Consider the following 27,002-nt stretch of genomic DNA (forward strand, 5'->3'; position numbering starts at 1 on the left):
GGAGGGGATCATTTGTGATTATGTCTGACCTGGAGAACAAGGGTAAGCCCCCCCCGTCCCATTTGTCTGTTATCACAGGCAACAAATGATGTCTGCAGATAAGGGCCGGTCCTCCTAAGGTGAAGAGTTTATTTCCATATTTCATGATCTAAGACCCCATCAGTCAACCCATAGACCCCTTTTATATATCTAGAGATGAAGTGGTTTGTGAATTGGGCCTAAGTCGATGAAGAATGTACCCACCTTTAGAAAATAACAGTGTTATTGTTTCTCGAGCAGAGATTTATTTGTTTTAGCAAAAAAAAATTGGGTTGTTGAAAAAAACTGAGTTATGTCCAGTTAAGAAAAGAGAAACTAAAGAAACAAAGACTCACAATCAGACGATCTTATGTTTCATTATACTCATCACAATTTTCAGGCTTCTCTCTATGCAGATTAAAACAGTAACAAAAACAGTCATCATAGCAGCACAGAGAATACTAAAATAGAAGACACTACGTCAATTAAATCTACACATGTACAGGTAGCCCAAAGGTACACCATGTACAGATTTGAGCTGTGAGTTCTCAGATTTCCAGAGGTGAGGTGTTGTACATGTAGCTGTAGCTGTTGGCTTGAAAAATAGGTAAATGGAGCTAAATATATGCTATTGTTAGAAAAATACATCAAAGAAGGATGGCGGTGCAGAAAAAAAAGAGAGAGGGGGGTTTGACATGTCCACAGGTAGGTTATTCCTCTCTGTAAACATATGTATCCATTTGTCCCGTGGGTGCGTCCCCTTGGCGTCCCGTTGGCAGTGGCTGGGTCACACCTCCATTAGGGGCTTTGTCACAGTGATTAATAGCTCCTTCTATCATCTTTAATTCACTCCCTGATGATGGCGGTCCTGCTCGCTGCTCGGGGTAATCGTGTGATGTATGAGTTCGCCCAACACCTCGTGGCAGAGGTGAAAATCATTCCACCCATGCAGATAGCAGGCTCGGGAACAAATGTGTGTCCTCTTTAATAAGAATTAATGAATTTGGCGTCAAATACGAGCATTTGAATACACACTCGTGTCTGTTTTTGCGTAGTGCGGGGATGATTTTAAAGCAATATTGTTTCCTCATTTGAATTAAGATATTTCAGATTAATCATCATCAAAGTCCTGCTTCTATTTTTACACTTGTTTTCTTGTACTATCACTTCAAGTCATGGTGCTTCTCCCAGCTGGAGTTCCCCTCCTCTACCCACGATTACTGTAGCGCTCCCTCTTTGATGAAGGGCGTCAGCTTGCAATGATGAAGTAATGTCCATTACTGAACAAACAAACAGGACTATTTGCTTAAAGTAGGCACTCAGAAATGCCTACATTATTCTCACATACAAACACACACACACACACACACACACACACACACACACACACACACACACACACACACACACACACACACACGCACACACGCACACACACCAATCCGATCTTCTGTGCTCGGTGTCCCCGCAACCCCACACGCAGCTTCAGCGTTCGACTTATCAATCATCCGCACATGAAACCACCATTTTTAAAACTCTGAACATAGCATATACTTTCAGCCAACGTTTACCTTACTGAAACATATATGTTTATGAGCTGAAATGCTCTCGTTGAGTCCGCTGGACTGGGGGAATTTCTGGTCTGAATCAAATATAAACTCGGTGTGAGGGGGGGAAATGTCAGAGGAGAAACAGCAATGGAGGGATACAGTTACCTTTAAAAGCTCTTGTCCCTCTCACATATGGCAAGCTTCACATTCAGGACTTTAACCGCGTTACTCTGCGCTGAAAATCATTACGTTGACTCCCAGAGCCACATTGGGTTTCATACCCAACCCCGGCTCAGCAGAGTCTTTCAAAGACTTCCCTCTCAAACACCGGGCCCACACAGTGCGGGTGTCAAACACAATAGTTACACAGAGACTGTGATCAGGTATTGCCGCAGGGAATGACTATGAGAAGTACTTGAGCTGTAGATCTGGTTTGACAAATACACGAACATACTGCATTACACAGAGAACGCAGCCAAATATCCTTAACAGACAGCTGATTCAGCACAATATGTTCATGCATAGATTTTATTTTCCCCCACTCACATCGTGACAGGAATCATGATTCTTAACTGTTAGAGGGAAACAGCTCCTGTCAGACATGTTTTTTTGTTTGCCTTGCACATCATTTAAAGATATTTATACGCAATGCACTTGGCTTATATTGTGCCTCAAGTATTCTAACAAAGGATCTGGCAGTTTAAAAGCGAAACCACATGAAGAAGTTCAGTGACTTTGTCCAGGTCTTGAGTTAATCTCTCAGGTTAGTTTATGACCACCTGTGGCCAATCACAGTGACCCGTTCAGTCAATCAGAAGCACGGTTACTTCATGGCCAGTGAACAAGAAGTGTGTGTGTGTATCTGTGTGGATCAAAGGTTCAATGGCTGACAGCGCAGCGGTACAGTGTCACACAGGCAGCCCTTCAGGAATGTTCCTCAGCGCAGGGATGGGTTGTGGAGCCTCATTAGCGGAGCCCCCCCCTCTCCCCGCGGCCTGTCAGCCCCGATAGGTGCTGCCCGTCTCAGACGCACGCCGGGGGGGCGGCAGCGTCCTGTGAATCATTTCCGGCTTCGAGTGTCTCTCTGTCTTTCTGTGTGACACCTGGCTGGCTATCTTCCACAATGGCTTCTTCGTAGAGTGGTGCAGGAGCAGTCCTTAACCCGGAATTGAGTTAGCATTCTGGTTCAGTCGTCTCGAAATCAAAGGTTTCTGAACTTGTGTTTTAGTAGAAGCCTGAAATCAAATCTGTGGTTGATACAAGCTTACACGTTTTTGTCAGTTTTGTTTTAACGATAACGTATGTCAGTAAATACCCCACTCTTGAATGTTGTGTCTTAACGGTGGTTGCTATCAAAAATGAGCCTTTTTACAAATGATCACGTTGAACATTAGCCGCCTTTAGCGTAGCGGTGGCGTCGTGAAGTCACGTGACTAGTGCTGCGTACCGGCAAGCCGAACCGGTACTGGACTTGTAAAAAGTTTCGGTTCAAGTCCGGTTAAAACCGGAACGTCGGGAACCGGTACTTGGACTCGCAAAAAAACTAGCACTTACGTATATTCTGGTGTCTGTTGTTATTTAAACATTCCCTGATAAACGTTATTCAGCGTCAATAAATGAGTGCTAATCCCAGTGTGCTCAGTGTACAACATCACATGTCATTTCACCTTCGATTCACGGTTTGAAAACGTAGCCTTTCGCCACATGCTAATGCTAACCGGAAGTGAAGAATTTTCAGAATAAAAGTATTAGTTAAGTTAATAGTGTGAACTTCCGTTTTATTCAGAATAAAACTGATTTAAATTAAATAGTGTATTTAATTCAAAATTACGCCATATCAACATTGATTTTAATTTCTAACAGTATGTATGTACATCACTATGTATGTAGTATGTACTGTATAATGTACACATGTAGAGTTGTAGAAAATGTACAGACAGTACACTCTGACTGTACAGTCACTACAGTGTAGCCTATACTGTATAGTAGGTGTGTAACAGTGTAATGTGTATAGTCTACTCTACACTCTACCTTTCAGCAACGTTTTAGGGATTTAGGCTCAGTCAGCTCAGGGACTGTTTGGTTACTTTAGTTTGGTAAATGAAATAAATGTTTGAACTTTGTAGTAGTTCACTGTAGTTGCTGTCATAAGTCATTTGTAGACTAAGTGGCAAAAAGTGTTTTTTCTACATTTGTACTTTGTAGAGAAATGTGGACACAAGTTAGATGGGAGCACAATAAACCTGATGAGTTTGAATTTGAGTTGATTATTGTTAATTTTAAATTGATAATTAGCTCACAATAAGTTCACTTTAGTTACTCACACAACTTGACACAAGACATGGGTTAAGGTCCGGACTTATAAGTCCGGACCTGAACCTGAACCTCTGGACTTGAGTCCGGACCTGAACCTGAATGTGAGTCCAGGTACGCAGCACTACACGTGACTGTGATGAAGTTCATTTAAAGCATTAGCTTTTGACTTCTGCCAATTGCATTTACGGTTCACAAATCATAAAGTGGTGTTGATATTTGGACTTTATGCTGCTGAACAAAACGTATATCAAAAACGTGTGTTTGCCAAAGATCTAGGTCGGCCTACCAAAAAACATCATCATTGCATCACACTTGTAGCTCTTGCTTTGTCTGAAAACCAAACAATATCGTTTCAATATCAATATCAAGGTATTTGGGCAACAATATTGGGATATTTGATTTTCGTCATATCGCTAAGCCCTAATCGTTTCCATGCAAAGGCAATCTTACAATTGGAAGTTCAATCTCCAGGTCAAGTTTCCTTGGGCAGGATACCAAACCCTCAATTGCTCCCCTAAGTGTATGCAAGTCACTTTGGATAAAAGTTAAATCTAATGTAATTTCAAGATATCGAAATAGAGTTAATGTATTGGCCAGCCCGAAAATGTATCTGTCTCTGATTTCTGCTTTTTTGAGACCTCAGAACAATGCTACGTTGCTCCACCTGCATGCTGTGTCAACACCATGAATGATTCAATCCCTCTTCCACCATTCAGCCACGTGTGCCGTTCTGAAGAAGCCCAGTGTGGGTTCAAGGGTCATACATCTATGTCCTGTTTCACTCTATTCACAATTAACCCCGGTACGCTTCCCTCTGTTTTCACTGTATGGTGGAGAAAGAGTTCAGGAAAAGGAAATATAAAACAGTCAGAGCCGTACAATGCTGGGCAGACCCTGCCTGCCCACCTTGGCATCGGCTCAAACAAAAATCAAGTTGCTGCTGCAGGCTACTTTTTTTATTCCAAAAGCCATGTCTTATTTAACATTTGGAAATGAAGTGAAATGTGTCAGTTCCGAGTAGACCAAGAACATACCCACTGACGAGACGAGAAAAAGGCAGAAAAACATTGACATTAGGAACGAGTGTGCTCCCTCGTGCTCTCCTGTGCTTTATTACTGAGCTCAATGAAAACAGGCTTTGTCACATGAAACCCGCACATGTTGTTTCACATCTGTTGGACCTCTTGTCTTCTGGTAACTACTAACTTGTCAGTGTTAGAAATATAAATAACATTAGAAAGTGGAGTGTTAAGTAAGAGATACAAAAGCGCTACCGACAGTGACGTTGAAGATGTTGGCTGTCCGTGTTAGACTGCCGCGCTGCACATTATCCCAGTTATTTAGTGGCCACGTACCTAAAAAAACAACGACTTGATTAACAATATTGTTTTAAAAATATATATTAATTTAAAAATGATCATATTGCTTCCACAAAAAACTAAACAGATATTTTCCTCTGCGTACTAATGGCTGGAAGTACAGCAACGTACCTTAAAATGACATCAAGGTTTTCTGTAACGGCCCGTCCACACTACAGCTTCGACAGCTTCAAAAACGGTTTCCAACGCGTCTGCCCATTCACTTTGAATGGGGTGACGTCACGTTTCGCCGAACTGCATTGTGGGAAGCAGAGCGGAGCTTTCCTGGCGTTTCAGGCTGCAAAAGTTGAGCAATGTTCAACTTTTGAAGCTTCTGAAGCTTTCGGTGGAAGCGTCAGCCAATCAAATCATATGCCAGTACAAGTTCTAGCCAATCAAACCGCTGCTTGTGTGTCAGGGGCGGGAGATTCATGTGATTGGTTGTTGGTCGAGCTTCAGACACGCCCAGCTCCAAGCTTTTTTTGAAGCTGTAGTGTGGACGGGCCGTTACTGTCCAAGTCTGTTCTCTTCCATTAACCAGTATTTAAACACTGCAGAACCCATACTGTGTTTACTTCCTGTCTGTCTTCTTCTGTTGATTTCTCTGACGTCCAGCACTTTCTTTTAGCCTCTTACCTTCTCTCGTTGTCTTTTTATTTTCTTTACTGGGGACAGTTAAGCCATCATGAATCCAAAGATTCACTCTATCCAAAAATATAACAACAATTATTCTAAAAGTATTCCATGATGCTCTCTGATGGAGAAGACTTCTTCTTCTTTCGTGTACCGTTAGAGGTCCAACTCGGTGTCGTGTAGCCATGCCCGCATCTCTGGTCCTAGGTCGAAGAGGCTGGCTTCCGAGGGTGGTCTATATAAGGGGCAGATACAATGGAGAAGACTAATGTGTGTTGTCCACACCTGGTATGACATTGACCTGACTTCTTTCTGTGGATTGATTTGACCGCACAGAGTCCATTGATCCTCATTAGCAGTAAACTGTTCTCCTTAGCAACAGTCTGTTAGCAACAATGAACAACCAGTGGAATGTCCAAATTGTCCAATCAGAATCAAGTATTTAACCAAGCTGTGTAATAATTGGTGATAATCCATCAATCACAAAGCTTTTGCTGAGCATTACCCTCACGTAGAGTCTCTTTGTCTTTCAGGTGATGGTGACGACGAGTTTGCCCTTTACCCATCCGACATCTTGGACGATGTGTGCGGCTCTGACGGCGACCCCGCCCTTCCCTCGGCCCTGGCAGAGGACCCAGCATCCCCTCTGCTCTCCGATGACGAGGCTTCACCCCAGCACTCTCTGTCATTCCAACACCCGAGTATCTTTTTACCCCAAGAAGAGTTGACCGTGCCCCTGGACTTTGAACTGCGAGAGTCGGCACTTCCATGCGGACGTCTGGGCATCTGGAGCCACAGGAGGATCAACGAAGGGGAGCGATTCGGACCCTACGAAGGAGAGCACACGCCTTATCTTCGGGACCCCACTCAAGGCTGGGAGGTAGGAACCAAACCAATGAAGAAGAGTTAATGTGTGATCCAAGGTTATTGATTTGCAGAGTTGATACCTTCATACACATGGCGGATTGACAGAAATGCAAAGCAACATTTATAATTTCAAGAATTGAGAAAACACATTTTACAGTGTCCGCCATATTAAGGGCCTTAGTACGAGAGTGGTAGAACCCAATGATGTCCAAACACGAATCTTGTTCTTGGTAAGATTATAATTATTATTCTTATACTGGAACACGTGTTTGAGGCACTAATTATACTGACTTACATACTGAATACTGTGGACAATCCCCACAGGAGCAATGTGGGGTGAAGTGTCTTGCCCAGGGACACAACGACATGCTGACTGCAGCTGGGTTTGAGCCTGTGACCCCTAATCCGAACACCAACACACAATCCACTGCGCCACACGCCTCCCCATTACAAATTGGCAAATGTGCTTTCTTGTTTTCAATTGTTTTGCAATATATTCCGCTACAGTAAAGACGTTTGCTTTACTTTGGTTTCAGTATTAAAATGAAAATTGAAGTTACAAGGTTTTTTTTAACAGTAGTAGCACACAAGGGGGGTCCCTTTTCAATTCTTACACTGAAGCATTCACATCGGTCCTCGTTTTTATTTCCTCCCATGTCGTCATGCTCACATTTAGCCCAGTGACCACAAGGCAAGTTGTTACTGTTGGCTGCCCAGTGATGTAATGTTAGCTCAGTGCCATTGAAAGTCGAGGTTGTGCTCTTAACTCAATTAAAATGAAAAGCCATAAATCCCTTTTTCATCCCGGTTAGGGACCCAGTGCGGCCATTGGCAAATCACATATTGGTCAGCCGGCACACAAAATCGAAGTCAGGGTCACAGGACAAGGTCAGAGGTTAGCTGTGGTCTCCGTCAGTGTCATGCTCGCTCGGTTTTATAGAGTAGGAGGAAGGGCCGGCAGAGTATCAGCCTCATTAAGCCTCTAGAAATAGATCCTCTCTAATTTGGATGTGAGGATTTGGTCCTTCATATCCTTTGTCCCTTTTGTGGGACAGAACCAAGCTCATTAAGAACCGCTGACCATGCAGTTCATCGAGTGAAAAGTCACAGGTTTAAATATGAGATGATTCAATGCTGCATTACTGGAGGCTCCCTAACCCCTACACTCCGTTTCAACGGCGCGCACATGTTGGTAGAACATTCCCCTCATATAAATACTTTTGGATTTGGATTCTCGTTGGGTTGCATCATAGCCCATCAGCTCTGACTCAGTGGTTTTGGCTTGGACAAAACAGAAAGAAAAATGCTTTCTTTTTTTCTCCAAGAAGCTAAGACTTCTCCCTCATTATCAACTGCCGGGTGAGAGGCAATATATAAATGTCTCTTTAAATTGAAGTGGAGGGAAACTCTTAATTGTTGCTCATTTTCATAACACAGAATCTTGATGAAAAAGTCCCTCGGAGATTTAAAGGCGGTTGAACAACTTCTCTGGCTTCTTCTGTTTTTCCCAGGGAAGGAAATAAAGGAAAAAGTGGTTTCATGAATTTTAATCCGGTGGTAATTTATGGGGAGCTTGAATAATAATATGTATTTAAAAAAAAAAAAGTGTGTGTGTGAGGGCATGCGGGTGGTGGTGGTGATGGGGGGGGTTGAGGGGAAAGATGGGATCGTGGCGAGGCAGCACTGTATCACAATGTTTAATTACCACCCTGACAGCGAGCCATAACTCTTTCCATTAAGTAAATAAGTTGTAAAGAATTTATGATGAAATGCCACATTATTCAGAATGGATATTCAGTGATGACATCCCTCTGCATTAAATATGGTAAACGCCATTAAGCCCTGCTGACCCTCCCCCTTCCCCTCCCATGCCCACCCGTTTACCATCCCTCACCCAGCAGCCCCCTCCCCTCCCACCTGCAAACCGTCAATATGCCAATAAGCCCGCGGAGGGTCCGTAAAAATAAAATTGATTTGGTAAATGTGAGTTAAGATAGATATGTTTGCTTTCATCATCAATTCCGTGGCGCGCGGCGAGGTGATGTCACCGACCGGGGAGCGCTAAAGTGGCGCTCCCATCTGGAGCGTTTGATGGAGGGCCCTGAGCGGCCCGGGCCAGTGGTGACAGACTGGGGGGAGTTTGTCACCAGGGAGGCCACCGTTCTTCAGAGCCATCACCATAAATTCGGAGGCTTTATTCATAAAGGAGAAGCGAGAGTTATGGCGCCCATGATGCTTTATGAATACAGCGATGGTGACTTATGGGAAAGATAGCTTCGGTAAATAAGAGGTAGAGAGGCAGCGGCGAGGGTCTGTCAGCCGCTCACCTACACTATGCAGAGTGCTGACTGTGCCAGCAGTCACATGACCACTGTGTGTGTGTGTGTGTTTCTGAGACAGATATATCAGCACTTTTATCAAGTTGATGCATTTTAACAGATGAATTTCTCCGGCCACTTGACATTTGACATAATTCAGTTCATTAAGTTAAATTGTTAACTTAGACTCAACTTCATTTTTTAAGATAAGATAAGCCTTTAGATTACTGTTGGAAATGCTGTTGTCATAGCAAGAGTTCTCACTGATTATGAGAATAAAACTTTTTTTTTAAAGCAACAGCATTTACTCAAATAACAATTATAGAATTAAGTCAAAAATGTTTACATACATACACATCATTTTAAATATATAAAATGTGCAGGTATTTAAAGTTGTTTAAATGGGCCTTGTTGATGGAGCCAACAAAGGATCGTCCAATAAGGATAATGAATGTATTGTATTTAATGTGTATTAACAATTGAACAACAATGGGAGAACAAATCAAAATGGCTTTGAATATCTAAATGGCGAGTGAAGTGACCTTTCAACCTGGTAAATGATCCCTCTAGAACAATCCTTATCCAATCCAATCCAACTTTATTTATATAGCACTTTAAAACCTTCAGACCAAAGTGCTGTACCGAGAGATACGCTCACACAACATAATATAAACACATTTAAAATACAAGACCTGTTTTATTACCAAAGTTTAACACTTAAACTAAATTCCTGTAACTCGTTTATAATAATAGAAGGTTGAATATTCCATATCTTTTCCAGAATTCAATCAATAATTATACTTAATCAAAGCAAACAGACACAGAATCCATGAACCGTTGAACATTGCGTTGAGTCTTTCATGTGACAGAATGGGGATGATGTGTGCTGCACTCGGCCACACACTATTTGCATGTATTTCTCCACGGCGTCCTTGAAAACACTCGTAACGCCTGGATGCCCACCAGTCCATATTCTGCTGTCTCTCCCTGAGTCGTTAGGCACATTGAAATTCAAACTCCATTTGTGTCCGTCCTCTTCTCAGCGGCGGCAACAATAAGACAGAGCGTTAGAATCCGGGGAGAGAGTTATCCAGCACTCAATGAGCCTCAAACTCGCAGCCCCACGGGATTATGGGTCCTGGGCTTAGAAAAACCGGGTGCCTCCTGCTGTAGGAGCGATGGGCGGAGCAGGCTAGGGGTGCGAGAAGGAGGTGGGGTGATGAGTGGGGCGGGACAGGGGTGCTTTAGGAGCCTTTGTGCACCTCCTTGAGTGAGAGGCGGAGGTGGAGGTGGTAGCAATAGTGTTGGAGGTGGTGGGGAGGTGGGGAAGGAGATTAGCAGTGGTGGTGAATGGGAGTAGAGGATTAGGTGGCTGGGCAGGGCCTGTCTCCTGAACCTCATGAGAGGATGGGAGGAGGAGAGGCAGCTGCCAGGAGACCCATCATTTAAACCGCTGTCAGCTGGAAACGCTGCATTTCTAATGGAAACCTAAAAGAAAATGTTATTACCTTACAAGGAAGTGCATCGGAAACTTTTAATTTAAGAGTCAAATATACAGTTTGTGGTTAATTTATAGAGCCTAGGGTTACAATGCTAGCAGATGATATGGAGAATTTGAATCAGGGGGCGAATCAGCATCTACTGATCGGAGGGTCAGTGGTTCAATCCCAATTCCCTGCAGACAACATGTCCAAGTATCCTCGGGCAAGATACTTAATATGTACCTTTGCTCCTGAAGGCATGTAGTGTGTATTGAAGTGTTGCTACATTTCATGTCATGTATTTATTTTGCCATTTACAAAACGGCAGAAACGACAAGAAAATCGTTTTCGTCCAACTGTAGTTTGTATAACTGTTTTTTTTGCCTTTAATATGTACAGACGTGTGAACTCTAGGAAAGGTCGATCCAGGAATCAGGGTTTTGTGTGTCGCATGCGTGTCCACATACACTCTTGGGTATACGACAGAGTGTGAGAGCGTGGACGGAGGGCGTTTCGAGAGGGGCGTGTTTTCTGTGCGCGGATAAGCCGCTGTCCTGAATGAATGCAGATGTCTCTGGCTGGCTGTCCGCCTGTCCCCCCGCGCCCTGACGGCCCGTCACCTCTCTCTGTCACTGGGAGAAAGAGCCACTCTTGGCCTCCTCCTAAAAAGCCCCTTAATCCCCGGGCCCCTGCCACATCCCGTCCACTGTCAGCGGAGATGGCCCTGCCCACAGGAGCGCTGGGGATGAACCTCTCTGTCACTCACGCACCTCTCAATGGACACACATCTTCACATTTTCACACGCACACGCACGTGTTTTTTCAAAGTGGAAAAGTCCTGCGTCTGTGAAGGCGATGTGAATGGCGGTTGTCAATGCTTTGTGCAGCATGAACACAACGGCCGCCGCTCTGACATCATTGAGGGACCTGTTTTCTCTCATGAGAAGAGCACTGACTGGCTGCAGAGACACTGAGTGTAATTATGAAGCAGGCGTTCACAGCACACACTTGGGTCTCATTGATGGATTGTAAAGAAGACAATAAAGCCCATTAAAACCTGTTGTGTTAGACCGGATAGTGCCAGGAGGGAAATTAGTCTCCATGTAGACACAATGTTCTGGACAAGAGACGGTTAAGTTGTGCTGCAGAGGAAACCCATATCCTTTAATTAAACCGTCTGTAATCGTAAATATAATATATGTGTTAGACTTATGGTTCGGTCACGTAGACCTGAGGAAGATAACCGTTCGGGGGAAGGGGCTTGGACAAATATGGCCTGAGGGGTTTGGATGGATTTGAGCTACGACTAGGGCTTAGTGTATACAATGAACTTGGACTAAGAGGTCTCCGGGTGTAGGATGAAGTCGTGGTCACCTGGCTGTATTAGTCAAAGGGTATAATAAAATGTGTAGGGCTGCTTCGTCATCGTCCTGAAGTTTAGAAAACATTGAGATTTCCAAGTCAGTCCAACTAGAAACGAGGATGCTTGCGTTGTGTATGACCAAATTCACTACGGTATGAATCGTTCGGTTGCGTTCAGAGAGGGAGAATGGGCAACTCTTAATTTAATCCTACATGTCTACTTCATACGTGTTTATTGGCAATAATGATGTTCTTTTCTTAACCTTGTGATTGGCAAATATTGTTTGACAGTTGGATTTGACATTTAAAGAGGCCCTATTATGCTTCTTGTGGTTTCCCTGTACGGTGTTATCGGTGTTTCTCGGTCTCCAAAGGCTTACACCCTAACGTTTCCCGAGGAGCGAGTCTCTCTCCCCGAAGTATCATAATTCTTGTCTTGAAATCAAGTCGTATAAAATGCTTCAAATGGCCACCTTTCCTGTTTTCATTTACTACGATCAACATATCATCAATGTCTAAAATAATCTAGTCCACATCAACAACTCACACGATCAAGACGTTAGTTATTTGACATTGTTCATGTATTTGTTTGGGATTGTTTAAATTAAATTGGCTCCAATCCCGCGGAGTAAATCATGGGCATTAACCTGCTGAGCTACCTCCACACCCCTGGCCTCTAACTTCCTTCACACGGTGAGGCAGAGGATCTCCAGCAGCGTGTCTGTGTCTGCTTTTGTCTCCCTTGGTGTCTGCGAGGGAGATGAGCCCCCCATTCAGTGTAACCGGAGCTTGATTGTCCTGGACCGGAGTGATGTCCATTCAGAAATCCTTAAAGACAAAACAAGCTGGGGGTCTGTCTCCCATGCCGCTCAGTTGATTGGTAATCCCTTTCTTTGGGTTAATCTGTTGTTTGTTGGTGCTGGTAAATAGCGTGTGTGTGTGTGTGTGTGTGTGTGTGTGTGTGTGTGTGTGTGTGTGTGTGTGTGTGTGTGTGTGTGTGTGTGTGTGTGTGTGTGTGTGTGTGTGTGTGTGTGTGTGTGTGTGTGTGTGTGTGTGTGTGTGTGTGTGTGTGTGTGTGTGTGTGTGTGTTGGATGGGGGGGGGTTTACTGACGTTCTAATCTCATGTTCGAGAAGCACGACATTGTGAGATATCATGGGATTTAGAGCTGTACAAAGAAAACACACATTACTTTGACGGATAATGGGGGGATTGATAATTGTTATCCTTATCATTGGAAGATATATGTTAAAAATAAAAAGGTGTCATTGTTTTAACATATCAGTATTCCTGTAATAAATATTGTGCCTCCTGCTATATGAATATTGAACACATATCGCAATTACATTTTGATTAATGGTTCAGCCCCAGTGTGAGTGCAGGGTTAGTCAAATCCTCCACTTTGTCCGTAGGCTGCTCCTCTTTCTCAAAAAAAAAATACTTCTGATTTCCCCCTCATTCCTTAGCACTGACCCCCCCCCCCCCCCCCTCTCTTCTACACCACCTCCTCCTCCTCCCTCCTCTGTCTGAGTTCCCAGCAGGGAGGGGAAGCTAGGTTAACTAACTGAACAAAGTCAGAGTGAATTGCAGGAGGACAAAGGCGGGGCGTGAGTAGGGGGGTTGGGGGGGGGGGGGCTGTGAGTTGGAAGGTGTAGCCGGCAGCACAATACCAGGTGAAGGAGGCTCTCGTCGGGGGTCCGTCCGAGCGGGGCAAAGGTCACGCGCCTTATTAGATCCGAAGTGAATGGAACGACTTATTTGACTGAAGAAGGTGGGATGCGGAAGGAGGAGTTCACCTGTTTGAAAAGCTCAGAGGGGGGGGGGCATGTTTCTCCCCCCCCCCCATTATACCAACCTGTCAGGGTGCAGGAAAAAAATCAGACTAGCTGATAGCTCCCGGCAGGAGTCAAAGCACACGTAATATAGTCCGAGCTGAGAGAAACAGAGGCTTGATTTGATTGGAAACACATGCAGGGCAAACTCAATAACACAATGACAAACGTCTAGACGGCCACAGATATAATGGGGTCTATGCGCAGGTGCATTGACTCATCGGCGGGATATAAAAGCCACTTCCTCGTAACACACGTTAACATCGTCTACTCGGCGGTTATAGGACTCTGGAAGGATGTACACTATTGACGTAACGAGGAAGCCTCAAAGTCACTGGAAAAAGCATCAATTCAGAGACGTCTCTACAGAAGGAAGCGAAGGGACATGCGATAGAAGAAATGGTTGCGTGTTGTTTAGATGTGTATGTTGCTACCACAGAGACCTGCAGCTGTTTTGTTAAGGTTGGACTGTTCTGAGTAAACCGTTGAGTAAGAATGTGATCAACCAGAAGTGGAAGTAATTACATACTTATACTCAAGCACCAAACTTAAGTATTACCTAGACAAACGTACCAGTGTCTCCAAGTTATGCTGGTTCTACTCTGTGCTGCAGTCCTGTTCACAAAGGTTCTACAATTAGCTTCACATTGATAAAGATCAAAAATACTACAAGTGATAACAACAGGATGATAACATATTCTTTATAAATATGTTAAAAGAGTCTGCATACTTTTTAACTTTAAGGCTGATTTGTCACTGACATGGGCCACTGTGCAGAATGAGTACTTGTACTCATTTAATTCAAGTACTTTGATTGCATTTCAATGCTAATAACTTTGTACTTTTCGTAATTAATTTATCTTGTAATGGAGAGTTTTAAGTCCATAGTATTTCTACTTTTATTTAAGTAAAGGATCTGACTACTTATCAACATCTGGAAACACCCTCCAATTCATGTACAACTCTGAAGGTAAGGAAAGGAGTAAGGGGAAAATGCAAGAGCTACTGACTCCACCTAGGCTAGGAGTACGCAAATCAAACACACCTTGTCAGCTGTCTGCAGAATAAAAAGAAAATAAGTGCCGTTATTCTCACACACACACACACACACACACACACACACACACACACACACACACACACACACACACACAAACACACACACACACACACACACACACACACACACACACACACACAAATCAGCATTGGAATGTATATGTGTACCTACACCAATACATAAACTCCTATAGTTTAACACACACACACACACACACACACACACACACACACACAAATCAGCATTGGAATGTGTACCAATACATAAACTCCTATAGTTTAACACACACACACACACACACACACACACACACACCACACACACACACACACACACACACACACACACACACACACACACACACACACACACACACACACACACACACTCACAAAATATGCCCCCTGCACTCTGCACAGATAGAAGTGAAAATGAGGGGACCCCTAAACGGCATACAGGAAACAGAGGTGATGAATTCCTTGTGCGGGGCCACGGAGCCAGGCTCATAGATACCTTATCTAGGGGGATTGATAGGGGAAGGGCCTTCCCTTAAAACACACTGCTGATTGTTTCCAAATGTCCTCCCAATGGGGAGGGTTAGCGAGAGGCAGAGACAGCGACTCAGGGGCAGAGCTCGCAGGCTTTTTATTGGTCCAGTCCGGGGGGAACGGCGAGGGAACAGCAACCCTGTCCTGGCTTTCCTGCCCCGAGTTACTGAACTAGCCGTCAGATCGCATTACCCAGGCAGTAAATCTAAGAGCCGGTTAACGCAAATAATACAGAGCTAATACTTCTCTACCAAATCCCTTTCTGTGTCTGTGGTCAAACCCTCCGTCCACGTAGACTCTCCCTCTCTCTCACGGCTATTATAACCTACAATCTCCATACGCTTATGTATCCATGTATCCCGTACGGAGTGTGCTGCCCTGTGCATGTTCGCTCACATGTTTAAATCTCTCCCCTGTCTGCGCCGCGGTTCAAAGGGTAATGGGACGCTGAGGTCTGGTTTGAGAGCTTATTGGTTAAGCGCTAAAAACGCAGGCCGGGGCCACATTCAGCGCAGTAACACCGTGCCCCTCGTCCAATTACTCCATATTGCCGCTCCAATTAGAGTGGAGCAGGTCCAAAACCAGAACTGAGAGCTGCCAGGTTTGGAGAGAGAGAAAACAGAGGCCCCGGGTGGCAGTAATGAGGTCTTAACCCCGACTTCGCTCTATTATGTCATAATGCTTTAATTCGAGCCATATGATAGGCTGCTCTGCACTCTTATGTTATTGGAAAGTCAATATTTGTGAGCTGGCCCTGTCTGTTCCCCTCAGATGTGGCCTGAAAGTGAGAGCAAGGAGCCACAAATTGCTTAAGGAGGGGATGATTGACAGAAGGGAAGATCACATCAGGTTGCTCAGGGAGTGTGATGGCATCCTGCTTCCTGACACTGCTTATTAAATAATACGATAGATAAGTATCTCACGTCTACACTGGTTGATGGAAAAAACACCGTGGCACAGGTAGAAAAAACTACAGTGTAGAATTACTATGTTACAAATAAAAGTCCTGCATTCAAAATCATACAGAAATACAAAAGTATTAGCATCAAAATATATTGAAGGTTAACGGCCCGTCCACACAGCGGCGTGCGTTGACGCTTCCCCATTCACTTTGAATGGGGAAGCGTCACTTTTAGCCGAAATGCATCGTGGGAAGCGACGTGGAGCGTAGCTGGCGTGGCTCGCTGCAAAAGTTGAGCAATGTTCAACTTTTGACGCCTCGGCAGAAGCGTCAGCCAATCGAATCATATGCCAGTACAAGCTCTAGCCAATCAAACCGCTGCTTGTGTGTCGGGGGCGGGAGATTCATGTGATTGGTTGTTGGTCGAGTTTCAGACAAGCCCGCCGGCAAGCGTCAGCGCACGCCGCTGTGTGGACGGGCCGTAAGTCTTCATAACTGAAAACCCACCCGTTTTGTTTATTTTTGCCGATAAAAACCCAAATATATGTATCATAATGAATGGTACTATTCAGCATAATGAAAACTATAGGCGCGTTCACACCGCAGTACTTTTCCCACTTTAGTTCCGATATAGTTCTGAAATGTCACGTTCCCACCAAAAAGAGCCAGAACTAAAATGTGTTCATCAGAACCTTTTTAAGCCCTTTCCGTCCCTGCTAGACAGGTACTTTCGTGGGAGAAAAAGGTTCCTATGTCTGATTGGCTGGGCGGATTGCAAACCACGCCCCGTAAAACTCCCAAAAAGTTTTGTGAAGCCGCCATTTTATTATCCTCGCATTAGCATCATTAGCATTAGCATTAGCCCAGCGCAGAAACGCAGAGACACTAACTTATGCCAACACAAAATAAAACATGGGAGCGGTGGCGATGAGGAGGTGTCGGCGTTCTGGCGATTTACTCGGAAGGCTTCAGTAGAAGCTGCTGGGACTCCCAGCAGCTTCTACTGAAGCCAATCCTCAACTCGGGGACTTCCGGCCGGGGACTTCGGGTGGCAGTATACGCTGTGAAGTTGTTTGCGGCCTGCCAGTAAACCCAAAGCAGAAGAAGAAGAAGTGACGTCAGAGGCTTCATTTGCCTAATCCTCCCCCAGGGAATTATTCCGGTGTGAACGCGATCTGTACTAAATTCATGAGAACTAAAGAGTTATCATGAACTAAGTTCTGATTAACCTTTGTGGGAAGTACTGCGGTGTGAAAGCGCCTTATGTGTGAAGTGTGAATACTTTAAGTATGTTTTGTTGGCAATACTGCTGAACTGTGAAATAGTGTTATTTAAGGATTAGGGTTAGTTGATATTTTTAAAGGCTGGCAATTTTACAATGAGTTATTTTTGCCCTGAGATATGACTACAAGCCGAGACTTGAATATGTATTTCCCCATTGAGGTCAACACTGCCCACACACCTTCACATCCATTATAGTCCTTCTGTTGCACCAATTAAGTCACGGTGAATTGTGAATAGTTTGTAGAGTATTTCAAGGTCACATTTTAAATGAGCGTGGCTTAGGTTTTTAATGGGGTTAATTACCATGGTAATAGCCTACAATCACATCCTGGTCAATAATTGTTTTGTAATTGCTTTGTGGTTGCTTAATAATGATACAGTCCATCAATTTGTGCATGATTACAATAGGCAATGTTTAATTATACTCAGAATAAACAAGCCTTCCTTTTACATAATGAGAACTATGTGGCAAATACTGTCTTTTGAAAGAAGCGAAGAATAAACTGCACCTGCTCGTATACATTTGAAACATTTTAGGAGAATTGATGGTATAAGTAAAAACATAACTGAATTTCTCTCTATAGCGAACTCACAATGCCGTGCTTTGGACTACATATGCTGCAAATCAGACTCCATTTGTTTTACGCGGTGATACATTTCTTGTTTACACTCACGGTAACTTCAGGAATGTTATTCTAACTGCACTACGGCAGCTTTTGCAGGGTATCTTTTTCATACCCGGCATTGTTCATTGTTTGAAGTTGTAAATTGAGCAATAAAAAGGGAAAGCTTATGGGATATATTGGATTAGACGTGCAGCATACTGTACGCTCATGTGTTTTGCATTATGAACTCCAGCATGGGGGCAAGGGATTGAGCTCTACACACGGCGGTCAGCCTTAAATCCACAGATAAATGCGGCTCACTCATGCGAAGATGGTGGGGAATAGATAGTGTTTCTCCTCTTGGGAGAAGGGATGAAAAAGGAACTGGAAAACAAGCTTATGTATAGCGACCGAGTGGGTATTCTGCGAGAAGATAGGATAAGCAAAAGTAGACAACTATACAGGGTGAAAACAAGAGTGATAGATGAGGCAGAGGAGAGACAAAGACAGATAAAGTGTAGAGAAGAGTACAAGAGAGAAAGACTAAATCAGTCAGAGTGAATGAAAGAGAGGCGAGGAGGTGGAGAGGGAACTGGATGTCCTGTCTCTGGTACGTGCCGAGGGAGACAGATTTCCCGGCGGAGGGGTTCCCAAGTGTCCCCCCGCAGCTTGTAATAGGATTTTCCAGGCTACAGCAGGTAGTCTGTGAGGGAACTTTGTTCGCCGGTGCTCACAGATGAAGGTTAATGCGGCCCAAAGGCTCCTCTGCTGCTCGGGGCCCTCTGGGAGTCCGTCACTCCCTCCTCGCTCCCTCCTCGCTCCCTCCTCCCTCCCTCCTCGCTCCCTCCTGTCAGCACCGATCCGTCACAAAGGATTTCTCCCTGCACAACTCAGCGGCCATTTCTGACATATCCAACAAACTAATTGTTGTCTCCAGTCTTGGCAAGCCCTGTGAAGTCCTATCGAGTTAGCGTCCTGTTGCACGGATGAGGAAGAAATAGCAACATGTATTTCTCGACCGAATTATGCCATGTCTTCAGCCAATGAGGAGAGGAGAGGTTGCCAAGACAGAGCAGGCCAGAGTCTCCATGAGCAGAGTTTGTGTCATCCGTACTCTCTTCTCCAATGTTTCTCTTTCTCTTTTTATTGGCAGCTTCCTTTCCCTCCAAGCCACTTCTTTATGACAGCCATTGTAATGTCTTTAGAGTTGTGGGCAGCCTCTGATTGGGCCACGCAGGACTCCTCTCTGGCCCTGAGTGACAGTGGGACCAGGTCCAACCACCACCCAGGACACAGAGCCATAAATCATCCTGCTGGCACCGAGCTCCACTTCCTGAACAGCTACCAGTTCCTGCAGGGGACAAAAAGGCCTTTGTGGGCTTCGAGCAGCTAAACCCTCTTCTCTCATGGAGGATTCGGAGGTTTATGAGCGATGCTGAGAAAGACTGTAGAGGAAAAGAGAGTTCACACTCACTTTCTGTCTTGTTAAGTACGTTTAAAAGGCTAATAGCTGCACCTGTTGATCGGATCAGCCACCGTTTGTTTGTATACGTCACCGTGGAAACTTTCCATTGACGTTCCCTGAAGATAAAGTCATCAGCCTTCAGTTCTTGGCGATTTCATCACAGTGTAGTGATGTGTGAAGAATCAGACTGCCAGAGCTGTGGCAGCCCCCGCCAAAGGTGGCCTCCCTCCATCACTCCATCCCACCCTCCCTCCTTTTACATTCCTCTTTCCACCAGTCTCCGTCCTCCCCGCGTGTTTGGATGGCTCCACCTCACTGTCAGCCTGTGAGCGACGGCTGTTTTCCTTACAGGCCAGATCAAGACATGAGATTGGCCCCAGGGGGCCCGAGGATGTGAGGCTTCTGACACATCCCGTAAATCTAGGGTGTCCCATCTCCACTGCTCGATCTGCGCACAGCAATGAGAACACCAATGAGGCGTGAGGATGAACATTCCTCAGGCCGTTCTCACACACAAACCCCCGGGTTTTGCTCGGAGAATAATACTGCCCCTCGTCTTGAACTGGAGAGCGGTCCACTTCAGCAAGAAAAGTCCCAAAACCCCAAGCATTAAGACATACACGTTTGTGTTAAATGATGAATATAAAATGGGGTGTTATTCTAGTGTCTGAGAAGGCGTTGATATACTCAATTTTATATATTTTATTTATAGCCATATTTGGTTAAATCCTCTTCATCTGCAAAAATATAGGCACATCAAATTTGAAATCAGGGCTGCACGTATAAGTGAAGAATTTCATCGGAAATTGCAATAGAGATGGGGCCATATTGCTCAGTTGGTAGAGCTGGCGCCTATGAATTGGAGCATGGCCCCATGTGGGGGACCCGGGTTTACATCCACCCCGGGACCATTTATATCGCATTTCATACTCTATGAAATGCCCCCTCGTAACACTATTACTTCAATGAAGGCACTGGTTGCCCTACGTGCGTGTAGATCTACAAGGCCTTCAAATGCTATTTTATAGACTATTAAAAAAATATTAGTTTTGTACATATTGAGCTTTTGAATTAAAGGTACTGTTGCCGCCACAAAGTACCCTAATTGAAATGACTTTAAACACAAGTATCAGATGTCTCGTGCAGGAAGAGGCAGAGTGGAAAGTCGACTGACCAACCAACAAGGAAACTGCAGACAGGCTAGGCCCCTGGACGCCCCATGTGTCCCCCTTTCCTCCTCCTCACCCACCCGGCCACGTTAGCCACGTTAGCCAGATTTTTCACCCGAATGGAAATGCAGCCTGTCATTTCCACGCAGCCTCCAACCGCTCTGTCTGTCCAATCCGTCACAGCGCGCCAGCGGCCGCGCAAATAGGCCTGCCACTCTCACTGTCATCTGAGTAACGGATGTCCCGTCGTTACCACAGGGTGGGACCAGGCAGGTCCACTTTCACCTCCCCCCCTCCCTCCTCTTTCCCAGTGATGAGCCTCTTGGACCACTCCAGGACTTTAAGGTGTGTTTGTGGCTGCTTTCTGATGCATTATTTTTTTCTTTGTGCGATGAATGCTTCCCCCCCCCCCATCAGAAGCAGAGGTATAATAGGAGCAGGGGTGGGGCGAAATAAATTGTGTCCTGGACTGGTAACCTAACAGCCATCATAAATAATGTAGACCTATTTGAAGGGGAAGATGGGGCATTAGAAGCTATTTACACTGCAGGAGCCTTACTATCGATCAGCACGGGACGTCCCATAGATAAGAAAGGGGTGATGTCATTGTTATTTATGGTGATTCCCGACGGTAAGGCTACAAAAGGGATTTCGGGGCGACAGCATCATCAGTTTTTTGGGGTTGCGGGGGGTGTGATGCATTCTGTCATCAATGGAACAATCAGCAGGGTGGTTCAGGGAGGGGTGGACATGCACAGAGCAACATACACACTCAGTACACATGCAGACATACAACACACAATGCCAAGATAAATGCCCTTGGTGTGATTACGGTCCATACAGAGTAGTTAGAGGAGATGGCTCAGAGGAGATACAGTACGTCTCTGTCTCCCTGCTCCACATTCACCAGCCTCCACATCTATATAGAGTGCAATAAACCACCGGTTCTCCACTGGGGTGCTGTGAAGTGAGCCAACGGCCTTATTCAATAAGGGTCTGAGGCAGAATTACCATTCAGGGATCACCCGTCGGGTCACGTCAGTACATGAACCTGAGTTGTGTTGGATGAGGATTTAGGAACTGTGAGATGAGGACACTGGCTAAGGTGCGCCTTGGGATTTGACTGGATGTTATACATACTGTAGAGGGAGAGAAATAACAGGAAGACATCTTGAAAAAGAGCTCTGAGGTGACTTCATTACTAACACAGCTATTGTCTGTTGACAGCATGTTGATGTCGTTGAGAATGAAGACGGCTCAAGTTGATGCATTATCCTCTGCACAAACTGCTCAATCAGTTTAAAGAAGAATAAGTACTTGCTAACAGGAAGAGTTGTCAGATTAACCGTAAACATGTAGTTATAACCTGCACTGATTGGCATATTCTGTATTGATGTTGAACAGCACAATAGGGCCTTTACGTTGTTGTTGTTGTTGTTGTTGTTGTTGTTGTTGTTCTGAGGTATATGCCAGGTTTTTTTGTGCCTATTTTAAGAGACTGTGGATAAAGCTTAAGCTAAATGAAATGTAATGTATTCTATGAGGTGTACTGTATGGTATGCTCCAAGCAAACGAGTGCTTTTTGTTTTGAAATCACTTCCGCGAGTTTCGTGCCCCCCCCCCCCCCCCCCCCCCCCCCCCCCCTCGCTCCAATGACCATTAGACCATTTAGTAAGGTAAAAAGCAAAAGGGCAAAAACGCCTCTCAGACGTTTTTCCGTTTACTTTTTGAATAAAGAAAAACAAATGGTCCGTAGACACACGGATTCATCTCCCTCCATCGTGTTGATTTGAATCCGAAGTTCTGAACATGAGCCCGCCCCGCTCGACCTTCTGAGCCAATCACAGCGCGATAATGACCTGCCTTCCGTTTCAACCATACTCCTTCCGTTTCCACTATACTTTCTCTCACACATACATACATTGTCTTCATACAGTACATACATACATTCTTCTCTTGCATACATACATTGTCTTCAGACATGCATATATTATTTATAATATTAAATGTAAACATTGAATGAATGTGCATGAGAGCAAAATGTATAAATATGAGCATTCAAATATATGAATATGAGAACAAAATGCATGAATGTGTGACAATATATGAATGTGTGCATTGAAATATGATAATATGAGAGCAGTATGTATGTATTTGTGTGTGTGTGTGTGTGTGTGTGTGTGTGTGTGTGTGTGTGTGTGTGTGTGTGTGTGTGTGTGTGTGTGTGTGTGTGTGTGTGTGTGTGTGTGTGTGTGTGTGTGTGTGTGTGTGTGTGTGTGTGTGTGTGTGTGTGTGTGTGTGTGTGTGTGTGTGTAAGTATGTATGTATGTATGTATGTATGTAAGTATGTATGTATGTATGTATGTATGTATGTATGTATGTATGTATGTATGTATGTATGTATGTATGTATGTATGTATGTAAAAGGAGAATATACTGTATGTGTGTGAGAGTGAAAATGTATGTATGTAAAAGGAGAATACATGTGCGTGAGAGGACCAGTATGCATTACGGCCTGTACGGCCCCTCATGTATGTGTGTAATGGTAGCCTTACTATTTACGCTTGCAACTGACCACAAAATGACTTTATAATACGGTGTTAGGACGCAGCAAACAATCACACACAGAACATCAACACTTCTTCTCTCTGCCTTAAGCTCACAAAAGGAGAGAGAGATTGAGATAGGGTGGAAGTACAGAAGGAGAGACTCCCTGAGCTGAGGGAGATGTGGGGGGGGGGCAGTGAGGAGAACAGGAGGGAGTAAAAGCTTGGCAGCGCTCCACAGTGTTTTCTGTCGCAGGCCCCTCAGAGCAGGAACATTATTGTGAATATTAGTTAAAAACTTCTGGCACCCGTCCAGACACCGGCCTCTGTCTGTGCGGAGAGGGGGGGGGGGGGGGGTTCAAGTCCCATCATACACACACACCATTATTGCCATTAACCAACCCCCCCCCCCCATCTCCTCAGCACACTCACAACTAGAAAGGCTGCACAGCAACAAGATGTGTGGAGCCCAAAGTCCTGCCCGGCCCTGATAACAAGTCCCAGCTTTTCAGCAAGCACATGTGGCTGTTTGATGTCCGCCTTATCTCCGCTCACTTCACATTCTCACAGAGTTTCTCCAGCGAGATCAAATTCAGTAATTAATCTGCTCGCTTTTCTATGAATTGTTATTGAGCAAAACTTTTACTTAAACTGGAAAGCGCACAGCTGTGTCCGTGCACCAGAGGAGTTTCCGGCAGGCTTCTTTCATGCTGCTAATGAGAAAGTGGCAGAGGAAAAGTCTGCTGAACTCCGCAAGGACTCGTTCTGCTCAGAAAACACTTGCGTCGTGTGTTTACTCTTGGATGAGCGATGAGAAGCGGTGATTTGTGTGTGTGTCGTCATAAAGTTCAACACTGCGTCATGGGACTAGATACAGATCGCTCATCATTTTTTAGCTTGATATCTTCCTTTTGAGTTGAATTGGACAGGAGAAGTAACTTACCCGATTGACTTCAGTTCAAGCGGCCATATTGTGCTTGTTTTCACGTTGCATATTTGTATGTCCCGCCTCTTAGCCCATCACATACAATGAGTTGGAGCGCTAGCCAATAGAAGCACGAGTGTTACGTAGTGATGTCACCATGTTATGGAAGTAAATTAAGGAGTCAACTGGAGGTGTTTGAGACAGGGGGGGGTGTGTGGGTGAGAAACTTTGGGATGTTGGGATCACACGACAGGGAAGGGAAATCCCAAAAAGCTTAATGTGGCCCCTTTAAAAAATGACGACTCAAAATCAGTGGTGGAAATAATTTTTCTCAAGAACAATTTACAGCTACTTGGACTTTACTTAAGTATATCCAATTATGCTACTTCATACTTCTACTCCGCTACATCTCAAAGGTCAATATTCTATTTTACTTCACTACATTTATCTTACAGCTTTAGTTACTTGTCAGATTTCCATTAAAAACATGTTAACTTAAATATCCAATGCATAACAATTTTCAAAAGTCGTCAACAACAATAATGTGTGTACTAGATTTTTGTTTGTCTACAACTGTGAAATGCAAATTGGTGCAAACCTTATTAACACTCACTTTGTAGAACGCGTACTTTTGATACTTTCAGTACATTTAGCTGTTACTTATTTTACTTAAAGGTGGGGTAGGTCATTTTGGAAAAAATCTGCCCCTTCCTTCAGACTTCCTTATAGAGCCCCTCCTCCAACACACACAACCCGCACATGACCAATGAGGGCACGAGATAAGTTTGTGCCCAGATGGAAGGCTGACAGGCAGGTAGGCCGTCCAGTTACTTTAGCCGGGCCGGCTCAGATGATTGGTCGTGCTTTTTACAGCGCCATGGCTTCCACAGATGACATTGTTTTATGCATTTATTGTCAAAGCATTTAATATATTCATTGCTATCGGGATGTTAAGAGCATTCCATGGAATATAACTAAAAGTGTTTCTGAAATAAATTATATACCCCACCTTTAAGTGAGGTCTTAAATACAGGACTTGTACTTGTTATGTAGTATTCTGACATTAGTGCATGGGTACTTTTACTTGAGTAAAGTGTCTAAGCACTTCTTCCAGCACTGCTCAAATTGACTTGGCATCAGTGTTAGTGCCCCAGGAGTCAGTTGGTTAAATGATGCCACTGAACAGGAACATAGCTGCCTGGCACGGAGCTGAAATAACAGAAAACACACAAAGCGGAGTTGGGAGCAGTGAATAAGGCACCTCCCTCCCATTGGAGGAGGAGGGTGTAGGGTCTATTCAACAGGAACAAGGAGACACAATGAAACAGGGTCAACGCTGGGTCAGCAAAGTCCATGAACTGCAGGGTACAAGTGGAGGCAGGCAGCAGTGAGAGTGCACACTATAGACAGGTGAGCCTTTTAATGCCGCAGGAATGTGATGCGGGAAGGTGATCAGCCAATGCCGAGTGAGGCCAACTCTAGATGTATAAAGTGTGTACTCAAGGCAATGAGTTTTTTAAGTGAAGTCGTCCAAGGGGTTTGTTAAGGTCTTTTGACAAAGGTCATGTATCTATAAGTATCTCTTTGACCTGTCACCCATGACCCCTCAGCCAGGCAACACAACGAGGGTCTTACAGAGGTGTCACCATGGCAACACGGTATGGGTCAGTGAAGGGACAGATATTGTTTTTACCTTTTGTTAAAATCTTGCACCTGCATGCATACATGTGTGTGTTTTGTAAGTACAGTTTGTGTCCTTTCCCAGAGAGTGCATCGTCACATTTGTCTCCATCAGCAATGCGGTCATTAAGAGAGGGCACTTTGAGGTCTCTACTGCACTCCCCCCCCCCCCCCACACTCTCCGCCAAACAATCCCAATGAGGATGGGTCGTTGGGCTCCCAGGTCTCTATCCCAGCCTGCCTTGGGGGGAGCAGGGGTTTTGTCTCTCACCAGCCTTTTGTTAGAGTACCCCCCGTAATAAATCTGGATCTGGTAAATAGCCCATGAATAAAGGGAGATTTTATCCTTGGTGGCACAGGGAAGATTTAGTGGGCAGAGGCAGCGTCGCCTCTCTTCTGAACAACTACAAAGTGGTCACTCAGCGAGCCTTAAGAGGCATAAAAAGCCCGCGTTAGTTCATTAAATCTCCAGCACGAAGATGGGACTGCTGTGGCGGTGATTTACGGCGGTCAGGTGCATATAGAGGCGGTGGCACTCGGCCCCACCTCTCATTCTCTGTCTGTCCCAATGAGGAAATAACTAAGCATGCTGCGCTATTTAATGGCCGCAGAGTATGGACACACAGGAACGAAGGACAGGGACACTGTGAGGAGAGAGAAAGGGCTGGGGTGAGAGAAAGGAAGGGAGGGAGACGAGAGTGGTGTGTCCTTGTTTCTTTTTGTCTAACTTTGAATACGAGCAAGGAATCATACCTTAGTCTTTCTTCGTCTCTGGGTCATTTTGAGTGTGGTTCCAGCTGGATAAGTGGTGCAGGAATGAGTCCTACATGAGTCAGCATTTTAGCATCACTGCAGGGGAATACATTTTGAAGCCATATTCATTGCATTAGTGTTCTACATCATACGTGTTGACATTATGGCTCTGTTTGCCTGGTTTGCTTTTTTATGAATTTGATGCTTAATATCTGGTTAAAAACTGTCTCTTAAATAAATGTTTCCTTTGCGCTCTTGAAACACTTTCTTATTATTTATGATGTAATATTTTCAAGACATTCTTTTTAGTTTTACAGCTTGATGAAACCTTT

The 27,002-nt window shown here is 44.6% G+C and overlaps 1 protein-coding gene across 7 annotated transcripts in view; it reads left to right on the top strand.

The window, feature by feature from the left end:
* mecom (MDS1 and EVI1 complex locus) overlaps positions 1 to 27,002 on the top strand; it is a 182,073-nt gene that overhangs the window by 51,823 nt on the left and 103,248 nt on the right. For all 7 annotated transcript variants that reach the window (XM_034098106.2, XM_034098109.2, XM_034098110.2 and 4 more), the window contains exon 2: positions 6,409 to 6,755. In XM_034098106.2, coding sequence (XP_033953997.1) covers positions 6,409 to 6,755 — 347 coding nt within the window. The remainder of the gene's footprint in view (positions 1 to 6,408; positions 6,756 to 27,002) is intronic.

This window comes from Pseudochaenichthys georgianus, chromosome 13 (assembly GCF_902827115.2).
Source record: "Pseudochaenichthys georgianus chromosome 13, fPseGeo1.2, whole genome shotgun sequence".
NCBI lineage: Eukaryota > Metazoa > Chordata > Actinopteri > Perciformes > Channichthyidae > Pseudochaenichthys > Pseudochaenichthys georgianus.